Below are 12,121 nucleotides of genomic sequence, written 5' to 3' on the forward strand. Positions count from 1 at the left end.
TGGGGCACGGGGCTCCCCGCCGAGCCCTCCCGGGCCGGCCACGGCGGCAGCCTTCGGCGGGCCGGGAGTTTGCCAAGAGGAAGGGGCCGCCAGCCCAGTTGAGGCTGGACTTGGCGCACGGCTCTGTCCCCGGCCGCGGCCCCGCCACACCGGGCTCCCGGGCAACCGCCGGGCCCCGGCTCCCGGCTGGCAGGTGGGGGCGGGGAGGCGCAACCCCGTCCGCCCTCGGCTCTGCCGGCCGGGCGCCGTGCCATTGCCCCGGTCTGCAGACGGGTGACGGGGGACCCCGGGCGCTCTGTCCGCGTCTTCCCAGGGGGCCACGGAGCGGGGGGGGGGGCCCAGCAGGGCCTCGGGAGCAACGGGGGGGGGCCGCCCTCCCCCGAGAACGCCCACCGGCTGGGCCCGCGGCCCCCTCTGTGCCCGTGGGCAGGCTCGGGGCTGCTGTGGCGGGCCTGGCCTGGGCCTCCCGGGGAGAGCGGAGTGGGCAGGAGGGGCGTCCTCTCAGATCCCCCCCGCGGTGCTAGGGGCGGGCGTGCGCACCACCCGCGCCCCGCAGCTCCCACGCCCCACGCCGGCGCCGCCCGCCCGACGCCCCAGACCGTAGCGCAAGTAGAGGTGACACTGTCAGGACAAGGATGAGGACGGCACCCGGCCCTGGGGGGGGGCGCGGGGGGGGCTGCCGTCCTTGCCCTCCGATGGGGCTCAGAAAAAGAAGCTGTGAAGGGATTCCTGGAGGGGGGCGGGAGGCCCGCCCGTCCGGAGGGCTGAGCTCGGGTCTCCCCTCGCAACGGGAAGGGTGCACGGCTGGTCCCCGCGGGGCTGCCCCCTTTCGGGGTAGTGTGGGAGCAGGGCCCCGGCAGGGCGCCCTCCCGGGCCCGGGAGGGCGGAGGGGGGCGGCCCGAGTGCCCCGCCCCGGGCTGGGGCTCTGGTGTGGGTCCCGCCTGCCTCCCAGCGGGCTGCCCGGGCCCCGGGAGCCCCGTGGGGGAGCCGTCATCCTGCCTCAGTCTCCCCCGCGTGCCGGGGCGTGCTGAGAGAGCTCCACGCCCGGGGTTCCCAGGCTGAGATCCCGGGGAAATGCTTTCTCCAGACTCAGCTCTTGGACTTGATCGCTTCCCACCGTGCCGGGGAGGGAGAGGGTGGGCGGGCCTGGGGGACCCGGGCGGCCGTGGGCAGGGCAGGAGGCTGTGGTACTCATCCCCGCAGGCATGCGCCCCCCCACCCCAGGGTCCCCGGGGGAGGGCGGAAGGCCGGCCCTTCCCTCCCCAGCCTGGAATCCCCTCCCCTGGCCCAACACGCCTGTGGTCTGGCTGGGAAGTCCCTGGCTCCGGGGCGCCTTCCGCATGGCCTTCCCCTGTCCCCCACGGGGGGCCCGCCTCCCAGACCCTTCCCCTCGGGTGTGGAGCGGCCCCTGCCAGCCTCGGTGCCCCCGCCCCACCCCCGGAGGGCGGGGAGCCGCCTTCTGCACCAGCCTGTGCCGGGAGCTGGCGGCTGCCGGGGTCTCGTGGGTTCCCTCCCCCCCCCCCGGCCTGGCCGCTGCTCTGCTGAGTCACCCCGGGTCTGGGAAGCTCCCAGGACCCCGGCAGCCGGGACGAGGCGTCGCCGCGCAGACGCACCAGTCCCCCGCCTCGCAGGTGGGGTCGGCCGCCTCCCGACTTCACCTCGGCCGGCCTGCCCTCTGCCTTGCGCCCCGGGAGCCAGGCTCCACGCCCCGGACAGAGGTGGCAGGGTGGTCCCGGTGCCCGCCGGGTAGGCGCGGCAGCGCGGCTCGGGCCACCCACGGCGTGACCCTACGTACGGAGCTCCACGCGCGCGCACAGACACGGTGCGTGTGCAAGAAACCGGCAGCCGTGGCAACCGGGGGCGGCTCGCCGGGCTCGGCCTTGCTTGCCGGACTCGGGGAAAGAGGGGACGTGGGTGCCGGTGGCTGCCCCCCACCCCGCAGTTCACGGTCTCCTGTTCTAGAACAGCAGGGCAGATGCAGAGCGGGATGGCCGGGCCTGGGGGCCGACCCCAGGCAGCCCCTCCCCGCGCCCCCGCCCCCCGACTCCACGTCCCCTCACTCTCGTGGAGGGGGCACCACAGTCTCTAGCCAGCTAGCGGGCTTGAGGAGAAGGATGAAGACCCTGCCTTGGAGAAGGCCCCGCCTCTCAGGCCCCACGGCCCTGGCCCACAGCTCCGCCCGGGTCCCTGAGGGGCCACACCCTGCCTGGTCCTCGGGGGGCCACGGGCACAGCATTCACCCCAGTCCACCGGCGTCTCCCAAGCTCGGGTACGGGCAGCTGCCGCGGCCTCAGAGAAGGCCCGCGGGCCACCTCACCCACCAGGGGTCCAGAACGTGTCCGTGGCGCTGTACTCAGCACCCGGTCGGTGGTGGGGGTGGGGGTGGTAGGGGATGGCAGTGCCGTGGTCGTGGCGGGGTGCTGGTGTCGGGCGTGGCAGGGAGTTCCGTGGGTGGTAGAGCTGGGGATAGAGATGGTGATGGTGATGATAATGGTGGTGGTGGTGATGGTGGTGGTGTGGTTGTTCCGATGGAGAGTGTGATGGTCACTGTGGCAGGGTGGTGGTGTCAGGCGTGGCAGGGAGTTCTGTGGGTGGCAGATCTGGGGATGGAAGTGGTGATGATGGTGGTGATGGTGATTGTGATGGAGGTGATGGTGGTGGTGGTGGTGGTGTGGTTGTGCCGGTGGAGGGTGTGATGGCCGTCATGGCAGGGTGGTGGTGTCAGGCGTGGCAGGGAGTTCCGTGGGCGGTAGAGCTGGGATGGGGGTGGTGGTGGTGATGGTGGTGATGGAAGTGGAGGTGGTGATGGTGTGGTGATGGTGGTGTTGGTGGTGGTGGTGATGGTGTTGGTGTGTGGTTGTTCCAGTGGAGGTGTGATGGTTGCCGTGGCGGGGTGGTGGTGTCAGGCGTGGCAGGGAGTTCCGTGGGGCGGTAGAGCTGGGGATGGGGGTGGTGGTGGGGTGGTTGTTGTTGTGGTAAGGCAGCAAAAGTGCCATTCTTGGGTTTGCAGTGCTAGCAGGGTGTCAGTCTGGGACATCCGGGACACCCGAGGCCCAGGAGGCCCGGGACCCCCGAGTGTGGAGACCCTCTGCCCCGGAGGCGGCCCCGAGTCTCTGCCGTCCCACAGCGCGCACGCCGTGGACGGCTGTGCGACTCACAGCGCCGTGTCCCCGTGCCCTGTGTCCACAGCCAGCAGCCGCCTGATGGGAACCCCGCCGGCCTCCTCCTTCATGGGCAGCTTCCTCAGCGGCAGCCTGGGCGCCGCGGCCCCCGCGCACCCCAGCGGCCCCGCCCCCGCCCCCGCGGAGCAGGCCTACCGCGGCTCCCACCCCGCCCCCTCGCAGATCTGGTTCTCCCACTCCCACGAAGGTAAGGCCGCGCCCCGGGCCCCCGTCCTGACCGCCGGCGGGCCCCGCCACACCGCTCCGCGCCAAGGCCACGGAAGCCTCCAGAACCAGTGGCAATGGGTGGGGAAGGGGGCTCCCCCCACCGGGCACCGGCCCCAGCCAGATGTGCGCTCCAGATGGGCAGCGAGGGAGCAAGGGGGCTGGGAAGAGAGGGTTGGGGAGCCGGGGAAATGTGGAACACAGCTGGGCCGGCGAACTGAGATGCCCCTCTGCCGTGGGCTGCACCCCAACTCCCTCGACGCGACCCGAGGAGGCCTGGGCTCCAGATGGGGCAGCTGGGCAGGACAGGGGCGAGGAGAGCGCTGTCAGCAAGCACAGGCTGAGGGACAGAGCGCCCCCGCCCCCGCCCCCGCCCCCCAGCTCCGAGCACACGGTCAGTGGCTCGCGATACCTGTTGCTGTCGGGCGTCGCGGCAGGCTGGAGGCTGGGGGGGGGGGGCTTGGCACACGCAGGCTCTGCCTGCCGCCCACCCCCTCGTGGGGCTTGCTTACCCCCGGCTCCTCCTCCTCCTCCTCGCGGTCACCGGTGCTCCTGGGCTGTGGGCTCCCGCGTGGTGTGAGGAGGGTTAAGTCCCCCCCTCCCCGTCTGGCGCGCGGTTGGAGGTAATTGCAGCTGGCAGCGGGTGTGCGGGGCCCTGCGCCCAGCGCGGCGGTGCCGTAGGTGCCGTGGCTCAGTGGCGGTGGGGCCCCGGCGTCGTGTTCACAGAGCGCGGGGGACCCACACACCGCGCTCCGCCTGGAGATTAGCGCCCGGCAGGGCTGGAAGCCCGAGAACCCTTCTTTGTGCAACACGAAGGGGCTGATTTCCAAACAGGACAGGTGACGAGGGGGGGGGCGCAGTGGTTAAAGCGATCGGGCTCGGGAGCGCGTGCAGAGCCGGCGGGGAGACGCAGCCGCGTCCCCAGGGCGGCCGGGGCTCCGCGGGGGCCTCCCCCAGACTGACCGCGCCCTACTTCCACACCCGCTGTCGGGCCGGCGGGCCGTGGGGGTCCCGGGCCTTGCTTGGACCCCGCACCCTAACTTCCCGACCCGCGTTCCGCGTCAGCGGGGTGTCTTCTAGCTGCCGCGGCACCTGACACCCAGGACCTCCGGGAGGGGGGTGGCTGCCGCGGCCTCGGGGCGGTGGGCCCCGGCCGCGGGTGCCCAGGTGCCCCAAGCACAGGTGCGCCCTTCTTGTCGCAGATGGAGTCGTCCGGCCAGGAGGGCGGCCGCCTGCCGCAGGTCAGCCCGCAGGCTGGGCCGCTTTCCTGCGTCTCCCCCACCTGCCAGCCAACAGCGCCCCTGCCCCGGAGCCCCATCCCACCCCTGGGGCCCGCGCTCGCGGTTTGCGGGCGGCCAGTGGGGTGCAGACGCCTCTCACCGCCCCTGTGCCCCGGGCGTGCCTGACGCCCACCCCACGCCCCGCAGGGCCCGCCTTGGGAAGGTTCCAGGCCGCGGGGGCTTCCCCGCCAGGCGGGGCCGGCCGCTCTCCAGGTGGGGTGCTGGGGAGGGTGGACCCCGGGACCGTGAGGGCCGCCCCCCCCTCCTGCATCCCGTGGCGGAGGCAGACAGGGCTGGCCACGCCTCACCAAGAAGGCTCTAGAAGCCGCCCCCGGGGGTGCCACCCCTCTGCCCACTGCCGGGCAGCCTCCGGGCCGGGTGTAGATTGCGGCTCCCACTGTCGGGGTGCCCGGGAGCAGGCAGTGGGGGGTGCGCACTGGCGGGCGCAGTCTAAGGGGGCACGGGATGCAGCCCTGGACACCCCCTGGCCCCCGGTGACCTGGAGAGCGCGAGCAAGCCCCTGTGTATCGGGGATCGTGGGGCCATGTGCTCACACACTCCTGGCCGCGCCCCGGTCGGCCTCCCCCCTCCCCTCCCCCCTCCCCACCCCCTCCCCCCGGGGCCCCGCCCTCTGCGTCCACGCCGCACTCCTGACCGCCCGCCCGGTGCGGCGTGGCTGGCGGGGAGGCCGGGCGGGCGGGCGGGGCTGGAGCGAGTGGCAGGCTGGCTGGCTGCCCTGGCAGCGTGCCTGGCTGCTAGTTTGACGGGGTGCCAGCTGGCTCCCACGTGCTGGGGCCTATTCCTCGGCTGTGTGTGTTCAGGAGGGCGGGGGGGGGGTGGGGGGCAGGCAGGGGGCACGCGACACGGCCCGAGAGTGGGGGCCGCCGGCAAGGTGGGCGGCCTGGGCTGCCCGGGCGGAGCCTCCTCCTGTCCAGCTCCCCCCACGGCCCCCCAAGGAGCAGGGAGGCCGGCGCCCAGACTAACCCTCTCCCTAACCCCCTCTCTGCCCAAGGCAGGGACGCCAGGATCAATCGTGCAAAGGGGGGGCTCCCAGGTGTCCCCCACTCTAGGCAGGGCCTCCCAGCCGGCCGGAAGAACCTCCTCCCCTCCCCATCTGCGGGGCAGCTGCTGGCGCAGGGGCCTGGGCTTCCTGTGTCCCGGAGCAGCTGGGGGTCCAGGGAGGCACCCCGGTTCGGGGAACCGCCCTGGAACATCTGGCCTGGGACAGAGGCCTTTCGCCCAGCTCCCGGGCCTCCTGGCCCCCGGGCTCACCCCAGACAAGGGGTCTCCCCCGAAGTAGAGCCACTGGGCCTTGAGGTGGCGGCGGAGTTCGCCTGGGGCAGAGGTGAGGCTCCCGCCGCCGCCCTCGGGGCCGGGCACAGCTGGTCCCGTTGTCAGCGCGCCCGGCCCTGCTCTCATCCCGCCCCCCGCCAGCCGCCGCCCGCCTGGACCACCCACAGGGCCGCGGAAGGGGCGCTGCTCCGAGGGGCCCGCCGGGGGAGGGGCAGGAGCCCACCTGGAGGGTCGCGGAGGACACGTGCCAGCCGTGGCCTCCGCCCGGCCGGCCGCCCTGCGGGAGCCGCACCCTCTCTGGTGGCCCCTTCTCCCTCGGGGCCTGCCTGGGTCCCCGGGGGAGCCCCCAAGTGTGTCCGGCGGTTCCCGCCCCCGCCATCCCCCCCAAAGCCTCTGGAGCAAGCAGGAGGGCCCGGCCTCGGGCGGGCAGAGTTCTCCCCCATGCCCATCCCCTTAGGGGGTGAGTGCCCCCCGGAACCGCCCTCTGTGGCCGCTGCTGCTTTTCCTCAGATCCTGGAGGCCCCCTCCCTCCGCTCAGCCCCTCAGCGGCCGCCATGCTCCTTTGATCAGGCCCCCCCAGAACCCCGCCTCCCCTCCGGGCTGATGCCCACTTCCCAGGCCCTGCGGTTCCCACAGCGCCCCTGCCCACGTCTCCAGGGAGCAGCTGGGCCGCTTGGGACAGCCGTCCACCCTGAGCTGGGGGCCAGCGTGGGGCCCGCGGGCTGCCAGACCCTGCCTCGGGGGGCCGGGGCGGTGGGGAGGGGCCCCGAGCCCTGCGGCAGAGCAGGCCGCCCCTGTCCCGGCCTGGGATCCCTCCAGGGGCGCCGCCCGTGCGTGGGCGCAGCCCTCCTCGCCCCTCCCTGCGGCCCCAGAACCCGAGGCTGCACACGCCCCGGCCCCCGCCCACCTCCCACCCCTCCGGTCAGGACCTGGGGCTGCGGTAGGGGGCCCGCTGGGAGGGGTCGCCCTGGCCAGGGGTACGGCTGCCCGTCCGGGGCGTCTGCACGCTGCCCGCTAGGAACACAGGGGCCCCGGAGAGGTGTGGGAGGCGGGGCCAGAGAAGGTTTCGGGGGTCCCATCCACGGGAGGCTCCCAGTCTCCCCGGCTCGTGGGGAGGCTCTCTGTGGGGTGGGGCCTCCGTCCGGCACCCCCCCGGGGGGGTCCCTCGTCCTGAGGTCCGATGGAGCCTGCCTGGCAGCGAGCCCCGGGAGACCTGGGGTCATGGCGGCCCGCGGCCCCCGGAAGGGCAGCGGGGATGAAGCCGGATGGGCAGGACGGGATGCCAGTGTCCCCCGGCTCGCGGACGGGCCCCGGACCCGCGGACCCCAGCCCTCCCCGCCTGCCCTCCCCGCGACAGGACGCGGCCACGGGGCGGACCCGTCCCGAGCCAGAGGCGGGCGCCGCGAGGGGCCGCACCCGGCTGCGTGGGGCAGGCACAGGGCAGAGCCTCCGTCGCGGGGCGCTAGAGCCACGGCCCAGGACCGGACAGCTGGGGGGGTTAGGGGGAACCCCACCCGCAGCCACCCCATCCTGCTGCCCCCTCTGCCCCTCCCCCACTCCTTCCTTCCTCCCCTCTGCCCCCCTCCCCCACTCCTTCCTTCCTTCCCTCTGCCCCCCTCCCCCGCTCCTTCCTTCCTCCCCTCTGCCCCCTCCCCCACTCCTTCCTTCCCTCTGCCCCCCCCCGCTCCTTCCTTCCTCCCCTCTGCCTCCTCCCCCGCTCCTTCCTTCCTTCCCTCTGCCCCCTCCCCCGCTCCTTCCTTCCTCCCCTCTGCCCCCTCCCCCGCTCCTTCCTCCCCTGTGCCCCCTCCCCGCTCCTTCCTTCCTCCCCTCTGCTCCCCCTCCCCTGCTCCTTCCTTCCTTCCCTCTGCCCCCTCCCCCACTCCTTCCTCCCCTGTGCCCCCTCCCCCGCTCCTTCTTTCCTCCCCTCTGCTCCCCCTCCCCCGCTCCTTCCTTCCTTCCCTCTGCCCCCTCCCCCGCTCCTTCCTTCCCTCTGCCCCCTCCCCCCGCTCCTTCCTCCCCTCTGCTCCCCCTCCCCTGCTCCTTCCTTCCTCCCCTCTACTCCCCCTACCCCGCTCCTTCCTTCCTTCCCTCTGCCCCCTCCCCCGCCCCATCATGTCTTTTTCCTGGGACAGCTTTTGTCCTGGGATCGGCACAGGCGCTCCTGGCTGTGGCCATGGGCAGGAAGGGGGAGCCCTCCTGGACCCTTCCCTCCCCCCAGGGCCCCTCCCTCCAGGCTGGCCTGGCGAGCCCTCAGCCGGCGGGGTGGGGGGACGCCCCTGGCCCTGCGTCTGCACCCCAGCCCGGCGTGGGCAGGCCTCGCCCCTCTGCCCGAGCTTCCCCGGCCTGGCCTGCAGGTCCAGACCTCTGTGCCCCCCCACCCCCCACCCCCGTCCTGGGGCGGGCTGCTGCCTTCCAGGGCTCCGCCTCACCCAGCAGGCCACACCACACCTGAATTCTGGCTGCTGGGCTCAGCAGCTGCTCTGATTCATAAAAATCATTTTCTGTTTTCTTCTACAGTCCAGAAAGCATAGTCTTGTTGAGAAAAGAAAGGGGCCTTTCTGTTCCTGGGGTGGGAGGACCCCTCCCCCTCCCCTTCCCCCTCCCCCAGGGCTTCCCACCCTCCCCACCCTGCTGTCTTCCTGCCTCTACACCCCTTCCTCTGCCACAGCGCCCCATCGGGGGCCTCCGAGTCCCGGGGGCCCTGTGCGGTTCACCCCGCTCCTGGGCAGCCCCCCCACCCCCCGCCAGCTCAGGCTCAGAGGAGAAGGGCCACCGAGGGCCACCTACGCCCTTCACGGTGCCCCAGAGGGTGGCAGGCCAGAAAGCGCCGGCCTCTGAGCCGCTGGGCGCTGCCCTGGCGGAGAGCAGGCAAGAGGCCCAGACCTCCCGGGGGCACCGGGGTCCGGCTGGGGAACGGCGTCTGGGAAGGAGGAATTTACAGACTTCTGTTTACCAAAACGAGGCCCGTAAAACATTTAACAGCAGCCAATTACAGGGGACAGCTGCCATGGTTTAACTAGCCCCCCCCCCCGCCCTTCTCAACTTTTGTCGAGTCTCGGGGCCTTCCAGGAGCTGGGCTTAATCTGGTGAACATCTGCTGCAGATGGGGGCCCCCCACAAGCCCAGCCACTGCCCGGCCCGGGAGCTTCCCCTCGCCGGCCCGGCCAGGAGGAGCCGCAGGGACCCGGCCCGGGAGCCGGCCTTCCCCCGTCCAGCCCACGTCCCTGTGGCAGGACTCGCCGGAGCCTTTGCAGGGACGGGGCTCTCTAGACGGAGGTGGGGGGCTGCCCTCGGCTCCTCGCGTCCTCCTCCTCACGTGGCAGTGCTGGGGACAGAGTGCCCCCCGGGCCCCGCTCCGAGGTGGGTCGGAGCCCTACTGGAGGACGGGCGTTCCCTGTGCTGAGGCTGCCTGGTCCCTGGGGCGGTGGCAGCGACGGTGGCACTCACACGGGCCCCGGGGAGGCCCCCCGCCCCTCGGGGGGAGCGCCGGGGCGGCGGGGCCGTGCTCTGGCCCGGTGGTCTTGATTCAGAGACGCGGCCCGGTGTGATTTTGGAGCCGGGCGGAATCCACCGTGCCCCAGCCCGGCTGTCGAGGGTCTGGTGTGTTCTGCGGGTCGGGGAGGGTGTCCTGCCCCACCCGTCGGCCCCGGGGCTCCCCTCTGCCTCGTCCTGGCGGCGGGGGCCGGGCAGCCACGCACCCCGCGAGTCCACAGCTGGCCTCCCACCCAGGCACGCGGACGGAGCCACGAGCTGACAGCCTCGAATGGCCAAGCTGAGGAGGGCCGTCTGGTGTGGGGGGCAGACCTCGGCCCGGCCGCCTGAGAGTCCCCTGGGCATGAGCAGGCTAGAGGACACCCAGGGCCCTGCCCGCCCCCTACTCACGGAAGGCTCCGCGCGGTCCCCGCAGCGCTGGAAAGCAGAGGCTAGGTCCTGGGGACAGGAGGGAGCATGGACCTTCACAGCTCCGGGCCCCTGGGGTGTCGCCTGTGCCCGCTGGTCCTGGGACCTGGGGTTGACATCCTCCAGGGGGCCTCCGGGCCAGCACTGCGTTGGTGACGCTGTCCAGGAGCCACACTCTGGGTGCTTCCGGTGGCTCTGAGCAGCCCGCTCCGGGCCTTTGGGGCCAGGGCGCAGGTGTCCCCGCAGGCATGGACTTCAGACGGCTGGGGAGGCGGATGGCTCAGGCCACCAGGGCCAACAGGACAGGCGTGGCTTCGGGCAGCTGGGCCCTGAGAGGGGCCAGCCCGGGACCCTGGGGCCTGAGAGGGGCCAGCCCGCGACCCTGGGGCCTGAGAGGGGCCAGCCCGCGACCCTGGGGCCTGAGAGGGGCCAGCCCGGGACCCTGGGGCCTGAGAGGGGCCAGCCCGCGACCCTGGGGCCTGAGAGGGGCCGGCCCGGGACCCTGGGGCCTGAGAGGGGCCGGCCCGGGACCCTGGGGCCTGAGAGGGGCCGGCCCGGGACCCTGGGGCCTGAGAGGGGCCAGCCCGGGACCCTGGGGCCTGAGAGGGGCCAGCCCGCGACCCTGGGGCCTGAGAGGGGCCAGCCCGCGACCCTGGGGCCTGAGAGGGGCCAGCCCGGGACCCTGGGGCCTGAGAGGGGCCAGCCCGGGACCCTGGGGCCTGAGAGGGGCCAGCCCGCGACCCTGGGGCCTGAGAGGGGCCAGCCCGCGACCCTGGGGCCTGAGAGGGGCCAGCCCGGACCCTGGGGCCTGAGAGGGGCCAGCCTGGCACAACTCAGAGCCACAGGGCAGTGGCGGGGGATTCCCCCAGGCACGCGGGCGTGAGGCGGAGACCAGCCGGAGGGTACAGAGCCCCTGCTTGCCCGGGAGCCCGTGGGTCGTGCGGGCCGAGGCCGGGCCTGGCTCTCCCGTGGCCAGAGGCTCCCCCTCCCCTTGAGATGCTCCCGTGAGGCCTTCTTTCTGCCGCCTGGCCTGGACGCCCAGGCCCAGCAGGTGCCGCCTGGAGGGGATCAAAGGCAGCCCCCTCCGGCCCCCTCTCGCAGCCCCATCAGCAATTCAATTTGTGCTGCACCAGAGGGATGGCATTAGTCGAGTCAGAGTTAATATGATGCATTGATGGGTTGATTTCCCACAGGCAGGCTGCATGCTGGGCTCTTCAGGGCATTGCTCCCAGGCACCCGCGGGCTGCTCCCCTTCCTGGGCCCGGGGTGGCGTGGGGCAGGGTGCCGAGGAGCCCCCTCCGCAGCCGGCCCTTGTACGTCCTTAGCTCCCGCGTACCCCAGGTTTTCGGGGAGTTTGGCATCCACCTTCCTGCCCGTGAGCCACTTGGATCACCATGGAAACAGCAACGTTCTCTACGGGCAGCATCGTTTCTATGGAACCCAAAAAGGCAAGTGCTGAGGGGCCCGGTGGGGGGGGCGTGGGGGGCAGGAGGGGGCACTGGAAGCTTCTGAGCTCCAGGGATGCCAGCCAGCTTAGACGAGCACTGCACTCCCTCCGGGTCTGCTCCCAGAGGGCCCCTGGTCACCCCCGGGGCCCCCGGTTCAGCCCAAGAAGTTCGGGACCTGGCCTTGCCCGGTGGCGCCCAGGTCACCAAGGGGCGCCTTTGGGGGAGGGAGCGGAGGGAGACCACGGAAGCCCGCGCCGCGTCTCTTGCACACGCCCTGAGCCCGCGCTGCAGGAGGCCCTGACCCCAGGCCTCACACTTGCGAGTGCAAGGAGGCTGTAAGTGTGGGCCCCTGCGGTGGCCGCAGACGCCCCAGCCCCTGCTTGCAGGTGGTTCTGTCCTGGGGAGGGGGGCCCCCTGGGGTGGAGCCTGGGAGCTGGGCAGGTGTGGACTTAGTGCTTTTCAGATGACCCCGTGGCCTCCCCGGGGCCGAGACTCTCGCGGGCCCCAGCCGTGGGGAGGAAGCCACAGAGGGGCCAGCTCGCACTCAGGCCCGCGGGCGGCGGGCGCGGCCTGTGTCACCCAGAGTGGAGAGGGGTGGGCGCAGGCCCTCGGTCACAGCAGCCCTGGAGTGCCCGGGAGGGGCCGGAGGGGCCGGGAGCCTCTCGCTAGGCCTCCTTCCGCCCTCCGCTCCTTTGCCCCCCGGGCCCTGGGTGTGTCCACCTCGTCTGGCCTCTTGGGCTGGTCCTGCCCTGGGCGGGAGGGAGGCTCTCGGCCTCACGGTGATGGGCGAGCCGCCACTGAGGCTGGGCCGGGG

At 73.0% G+C, this 12,121-nt stretch overlaps 1 protein-coding gene across 1 annotated transcript in view; it reads right to left on the reverse strand.

The window, feature by feature from the left end:
- Positions 1 to 4,984: 4,984 nt before the first annotated feature.
- Positions 4,985 to 12,121, reverse strand: part of LOC125366323 (basic proline-rich protein-like) — an 11,610-nt gene continuing 4,473 nt past the window's right edge. Inside the window, exons 3-7 of the mRNA XM_048366911.1 lie at positions 9,407 to 10,074; positions 8,747 to 8,879; positions 6,889 to 6,973; positions 5,939 to 6,182; positions 4,985 to 5,116 (exon numbers count right to left, since the gene is read on the reverse strand). Coding sequence (XP_048222868.1) covers positions 4,985 to 5,116; positions 5,939 to 6,182; positions 6,889 to 6,973; positions 8,747 to 8,879; positions 9,407 to 10,074 — 1,262 coding nt within the window. The remainder of the gene's footprint in view (positions 5,117 to 5,938; positions 6,183 to 6,888; positions 6,974 to 8,746; positions 8,880 to 9,406; positions 10,075 to 12,121) is intronic.

This window comes from Perognathus longimembris, chromosome 17 (assembly GCF_023159225.1).
Source record: "Perognathus longimembris pacificus isolate PPM17 chromosome 17, ASM2315922v1, whole genome shotgun sequence".
Classification (NCBI taxonomy): domain Eukaryota; kingdom Metazoa; phylum Chordata; class Mammalia; order Rodentia; family Heteromyidae; genus Perognathus; species Perognathus longimembris.